This window comes from Hordeum vulgare, chromosome 6H (assembly GCF_904849725.1).
Source record: "Hordeum vulgare subsp. vulgare chromosome 6H, MorexV3_pseudomolecules_assembly, whole genome shotgun sequence".
Lineage (NCBI taxonomy): Eukaryota > Viridiplantae > Streptophyta > Magnoliopsida > Poales > Poaceae > Hordeum > Hordeum vulgare.
The window spans coordinates 21,908,805-21,914,988 of NC_058523.1; the positions used below are offsets into that span (position 1 = coordinate 21,908,805).

The 6,184-nt window shown below is 50.4% G+C and overlaps 2 protein-coding genes across 2 annotated transcripts; both read left to right on the forward strand.

The window, feature by feature from the left end:
- The first annotated feature begins 1,594 nt into the window (after positions 1-1,594).
- LOC123404950 (protein H2A.5-like) lies at positions 1,595-4,698 on the forward strand. Its single transcript, XM_045098848.1, has 3 exons — positions 1,595-1,786; positions 1,888-2,096; positions 4,686-4,698. Exons 1-3 carry the CDS (start codon positions 1,610-1,612, stop codon positions 4,696-4,698), a joined length of 399 nt encoding a protein of 132 aa, XP_044954783.1. The 5' UTR covers positions 1,595-1,609.
- A 248-nt stretch (positions 4,699-4,946) lies between these two features.
- On the forward strand, positions 4,947-5,703 carry LOC123403854 (protein H2A.6-like). Its single transcript, XM_045097775.1, has 2 exons — positions 4,947-5,173; positions 5,274-5,703. The coding sequence occupies exons 1-2, from the start codon at positions 4,997-4,999 to the stop codon at positions 5,541-5,543; spliced, it is 447 nt and encodes a 148-aa protein (XP_044953710.1). The 5' UTR covers positions 4,947-4,996; the 3' UTR covers positions 5,544-5,703.
- Positions 5,704-6,184: the final 481 nt, after the last annotated feature.

Sequence of the window (6,184 nt, forward strand, 5' to 3'; positions counted from 1 at the left end):
TTGTCTGGTATTTTGTTGGTCTTTGCTCAGATCATTCTAGCTAGTTGGTGGTTCTGTAAGACTCTGTTGCTTAATTTTAAATAAAATAGGGCAGGGGAACCCCTTTCGTTCAAAAAAATATATATCATAAATTAAAATGAAAAAATAAGTAAAAACAAACTATATAATAAAGGAGCTCACTACGTAGCGGCGCCGCACGACTGCGTTTGGGCTGGCAGTACGACCATCACATGAAGTCCGACGGTGCCCCAATGCAAGATGAAGCGGCGCCACCCTCCTCACTAGTGTGTGCGGCCATCACCATCGACGAGGCCCGTGCGCACTACACCAACATGATGCGGGAGGTGGAGGATGCTAAGTTTCGGCAGGCGCATGTCGTCTAAGCCTACAATTTCTGCCTCCTTGAGGAGCACCAACGCGCGGAGTTGCTCGCCGTTATCACATCCATCATGCGAGACGTGGATGTGACTGAGCACGAGGCGTTACTCGAGTCCTATCGCTTCGTCCGTGATATCCGTCGCGGCCGCTGGCGTTACCGCCAACAACGAAGCAGACACGTCCGCGCCCGTAGCAAAGAATAGTAGTGCATGGTAGGTGGGTTGAACATCGTCGGTCGATTAGACGCTTGGCGGTGACATGGAGGCATACAACTTCATCCCGGGGCTCTAGGGATGAAGCTAGAGAGCGCCGAGGCGGAACTGAAGAAGGCAAAGCTTCAGTTCTCGGGGCTCATGACCAGACATGGTAAACGGACAATGACGATCATTTGGTATAGGTTTAGAATAAGGTTTACTCTTGATTTATATGAAAAATGTAATGACTTTTGTGTGTTTTTATGAAAAATGCTCAAATGTAGTAAAATCGTCGTGTTTGCATGAATTCGTTCAGTTAGTTAAAACAATAAATGAAATATATGTGAGTAACGTTGGATGGCCGTCTTCGACATTAGTGTTCGCTAACTGGTCCCCTATTGGCAGAGAGATGCCACGGTGAGTAAATCTGCATGTGAGCCTTGGGCATGTCCTTAATTCCATCTACTCCCTCCGATTCGTTTTTTCTCTACGTATAACTTCAATCCCGGATACAAGGACAGCTGCATTCCCTTTTCTTTGGATGAATTAACCCGAGTAAACTAGGAAGATGAGTTAACACCTAACGCTGCATGCAAAGCTAATTATTAGGGACAGGTTTGGTAAAGATAGCTGGAGAAAAGGAACGCGCAGACTATATGGGAAAAAATGAGAAAAAATTAGACGCAGTGAAAAAAGAATCGGAGGGAATACTATCCACAACCAAACAACAAAATTAGAATTCTAGCAAATTTCAATGCAGAGGCCGGTTTGATTTTTGAAGAAAATTCAATTCCAAGCCCCCTCTCACCTATCGACAAGATCGTTGAGGTGTGTAATAGCAAATCCTTGTGATCCCCCCTCTTGCGAAACTCCTCCCCCCCCCCCTCCACACACACACAATAAAACCCGCGGCCCCTGCGTCGTCCCAACCCACAAACTCGGAGCAGCGCAACGCGCAGTAGTTCCGATCCAGCACCCGCTCCCCGTCCCACACCTCGAGTGGTTTGTCGTTCGTCGGAGAAGCAGCAAGCAAGAAGATGACCGAAAGGAAGGGCGGCGAGAGGAAGAAGGCGGTGGCCGGGTCCGTGAAGGCCGGGCTCCAATTCCCCGTCGGGCGCATCGGGCGCTACCTTAAGAAGGGCCGCTACGCGCGGCGCGTCGGCTCCGGCGCCCCCGTTTACCTCATCGCCGTCCTCGAGTATCTCGCCGCTGAGGTAACCGCAGATCTTCTCACTGTCCTCCAGCGTCTGCTCTGCTATGTTCTTCTTGTGCTGGACAAGATGCCTGATTCCGTTCTTGGTTTGATGAATCGCAGCTCCTGGAGCTCGTCGGCAACACGGCCAGGGACAACAAGAAGACACACATCATCCCGCGCCACCTGCTGCTCGCCGTCCGCAATGACCAGGAGCTCGGCAGGTTGCTCGCCGGCGTCACCATCGCCCACGGCGGCGTCATCCCCAACATCAACTCCGTGTTGCTCCCCAAGAAGTCCCCCGCCGCCGCCGAGAAGGAGGCCACCAAGGGGTGCGGCAGCCCCATCTGGCGTGGGAGGTGGCGGCCAGGGCATGGGAGAGGGGGTGGCGTACCCCAGATGGGCCTTAGGCCCATCTGCGCTAGGGTTTCCCCCCTTCCCTCTCTTGCTGCGCCTTGGGCCTAGGTGGGAGGTGCACCAGCCCACTCTGGGCTGGTTCCCATCCACCTTTTGGCCCATGCTAGCCTTGGGGCTGGTGGCCCCTCCCGGTAGACCCCCGAAACCCTTCCGGTGGTCCCGGTACGTTATCAGTGACGTCCGAAACACTTCCGGTGTCCAAAACCCCTAATCCTATATATCAATCTTTACCTTCGAACCATTCTGGAGCTCCTCGTGACGTCCGGGATCTCATCCGGGACTTCGAACAGCCTTCAGTAACCACGTACACTATTTCCCTATAACCCTGGCGTCATCAAACCTTAAGTGTGTAGACCCTACGGGTTCGGGCAGCATGCCGACATGACCGAGACACCTCTCCGGCCAATAACCAACAACGGGGTCTGGATATCCATGTTGGCTCCCACATGTTCCACGATGATCTCATCGGATGAACCACGATGTTAAGGATTCAATCAATCCCGTATACAATTCCCTTTGTCTATCGGTATGATACTTGCCCGAGATTCGATCGTCGGTATCCCTATACCGTGTTCAATCTCGTTACCGACAAGTCTCTTTACTCGTTCTGTAACACGTCATCCCGTGGCTAACCCCTTAGTCACACTGAGCTCAATATGATGATAGATTATCGAGTGGGCCCAGAGATAACTCTTCGTCACACGGAGTGACAAACCAGGTCTCGATTCGTATAACTCAACAGACACTTTCGGAGATACCCGTAGTGCACCTTTATAATCACCCAATTACGTTGTGACGTTTGGTACACCAAAAGCACTCCTATGGTATCCGGGAGTTGCACAATCTCGCGGTCTAAGAAAATGATACTTGACATTAGAAAAGCTTTAGCAGACGAACAACACGATCTAGTGCTATGCTTAGGATTGGGTCTTGTCCATCACATCATTCCCCAATGATGTGATCCCGTTATCAGTGGCATCCAATGTCCATGATCAAGAAACCATGATCATCTATTGATCAACGAGCTAGCCAACTAGAGGCTTACTAGGGACACATTGTGATCTATATATTCACACATGTATTACGGTTTCTGGTTTCTGGTTAATACAATTATAACATGAATAATAGACAATTATCATGAACTAGGAAATATAATAATAACCAATTTATTATTGTCTCTAGGGCATATTTCCAACAAGCGAGCGCACGAAATAGGCGGCGCCTGATGCCGTTTTGCCCTGCGCATTGAACCACTTATGCCGCGTGTGCGGTTTTTGCGCCTCCGCTCGAGCGCTCGGAGCGGCTGCACGCGTGCAAAAAAAACATAATTTTTCCAGCGCGGCGGTTATATCGCGCGGCTGTTGGAGATGCTCTAAGAACTTATTTTGACAATAAGCTGAAAAAGAACCGGCCCTAAGCCCCTTATCACATACCCTACCGTCCAACTGTGTGATACAGAAGTTTCGGAAAGGCCACTGCTAGACCTAGACGTTGGCGCGTCAACCAAAATTTTGGCCGGTCGGCCCAGCCGTTCGATTCAGTGATGCGCAACCGTCCGATTGGATCCCCTGCGGGTCATTTTCTTCCTTCCTCCTCAATTCTTCCTCCCCACGCCGTCGCGCAACCGTCTGATTGGATCTCTTTTGAGCCGTGTTCTTCCTTCCTCCTCAATTCTTCCTCCCCGTACCGTCGAGCTCGTCCTTGAGACAGCCGCGCTCACCAGCCACCTGCGCCGCCTTGTTCATCCTCGACCCCGTCCTCACCACCGTCATCGCCGCACCTCCTCGTCACCCCCTACTCTGGCTCCCATGGTATCTTGTATGTAGAACGGAACCTATGTACAAAGCCACCGTTCGAGCACGGCCCAACGTTGGGCACAACTTTATGATGTCTGGTTGCAGCAAAAAAAAAAAAAAAAACGCCATCACCTTCCATGGTCACCATGAAAAAGAAGAAAATAGCACGTTCTACAATTTTGTGTGCCGGTTCCGGCAAATGCCGTGGCTGATTGAAGCAAAATTGATGCACTATGACAACGGTCCTAGCAAACATGATGGCCTGTTCCAACAATTTGAGATGCCCGTTATAACAAATCTCGAAGCCGGTTCCAACATTATCACGGTTGCCCAATGTCGAGCCGCCGCCACAACGGTTGACTCGCCGCGATGGATGCAGCAAAGTTTCACGCACAACTGTACAATTTTATTTCACGTGGACCAACACTGCTTTTTCAGATGCCAAAAAAACGCACGCTCAAAAAACACGCAATGCAAATTATGAAGCGTGCGCGATCTGATGTCTTAAATTTGCAGCCTGGAAGCCAACACATCCAACATTTGCATCACGCATGCTGACGCTTTTTGTGCGCCTTATTTTACAACATCTGCTTTATCATCTTTTTTGTCTCCCGCGCACAAAAAACGCTAATTTTTAGCGCACATTTTTTTAGTTTGTTGGAGATGCTTAAAAAACTGTAACTTGACACATATTAATTCATTGGATAGAAGAATCAGATAGGTGGAGTAGAATTAGACTGATTTTATTGCCTAAATTCCATTATAACTTTGTTAGTTTAAAACTCAATTTCAATTTCAAGTACAAATCTGTGCTCTCTAATTGGTCCATCTGGACCTCCCACGGATCACCCCCTGCCCGCGAATCTCCCCTCAGATCCAACGGCGAGCGCACGACGTCACGCGGATCGCTCCCCCCACCCGCTTTGTCCCCGCCTCCAATAAAAGCCACCAAGCTCAGAGCATTCCAATCCAGGATCCAGCACCACACCTCGAGACTCCTCGTCGCCGGAGAAGCAGCAATGGCCGGAAGGAAGGGCGGCGAGAGGAAGAAGGCGGTGACCCGGTCCGTGAAGGCCGGGCTCCAGTTCCCCGTCGGCCGCATCGGGCGCTACCTCAAGAAGGGCCGCTACGCGCAGCGCGTCGGCTCCGGCGCCCCCGTCTACCTCGCCGCCGTCCTCGAGTACCTCGCCGCCGAGGTAACCGCAGACCTTCTCGCTGTCCTCCAGCCTCCGTTCAGCCCTTTTCTTCTTGTGCTGGGCAGATGCCTGATTCCGTTCTTGGTTTGATGAATCGCAGCTGCTGGAACTCGCCGGCAACGCGGCCAAGGACAACAAGAAGACGCGCATCATCCCGCGACACCTGCTGCTCGCCGTCCGCAACGACCAGGAGCTCGGCAGGCTGCTCGCCGGCGTCACCATCGCCCACGGCGGCGTCATCCCCAACATCAACTCCGTGCTGCTCCCCAAGAAGTCCCCCGCCGCCGCCGAGAAGGAGGCCACCAAGTCGCCCAAGAAGAAGGCCGCCACCAAGTCCCCCAAGAAGAAGGCCGCAGCCACCAAGGAGTAGCCGTCCCCGTGGACATAGCCTAGCCAGTGTGTAATCTGTTCCATTTCTCATGGACAAGATGACTAGTCTGTATGTAGCTGCCCTTTTGTCAGATTCGTCGAGCAAGAGCGCCATTGTATCTCTGATTTCTGTGGGAATCTTAGTAGTTCTCTTGTTCTATATATCTATGGGCTATGGCTGTCTGCAATTGATCTTATGGATGCTTGTTACCTGCTTTTGCTTCTCAACAAGTTGTTTGTTCCATTCGTATGAAATTCTCTCTTCTATCATCTCAAAATTCCCCTTGCTCTTTGCTCACTGAAACAAACAGGGTACTCAATTTCAGTTGCCCATCTTATGTTCCTATCAAGCTGCAGAGAACTGAATCTTTGCTATGTGATGGCGCTAAATTGGACAAGGTGAAGTTGGAAGAATCGTATGAGCAAGATTCTTCAGAAGTCTTGCAGCAAAAACATGTCAAACTATAGTGTGACCATGCTCAAAATATTGTTGCAGACAATTTAAACTTTCAAACCACAAACCCGGGAAACATTTGGCTGCCAGATGCAAACTAAACTAACTAGCCTGATGAGGTACTACTTATTTTGAATTCACCTAAAGCAGAAACATATGTTTTTTTTACGAAAAAAAGGCATTCGGTT

What these genes read in the sequence shown, in the direction of transcription:
- LOC123403854 (XM_045097775.1), top strand. Translation starts at nt 4,997, where the DNA reads ATGGCCGGAAGGAAGGGCGGCGAGAGGAAGAAGGCGGTGACCCGGTCC. An exon ending in TCGAGTACCTCGCCGCCGAG is followed by an intron (nt 5,174 to 5,273) that starts GTAACCGCAGAC and finishes GATGAATCGCAG; the next exon opens with CTGCTGGAACTCGCCGGCAA.
- LOC123404950 (XM_045098848.1), top strand. Translation starts at nt 1,610, where the DNA reads ATGACCGAAAGGAAGGGCGGCGAGAGGAAGAAGGCGGTGGCCGGGTCC. An exon ending in TCGAGTATCTCGCCGCTGAG is followed by an intron (nt 1,787 to 1,887) that starts GTAACCGCAGAT and finishes GATGAATCGCAG; the next exon opens with CTCCTGGAGCTCGTCGGCAA.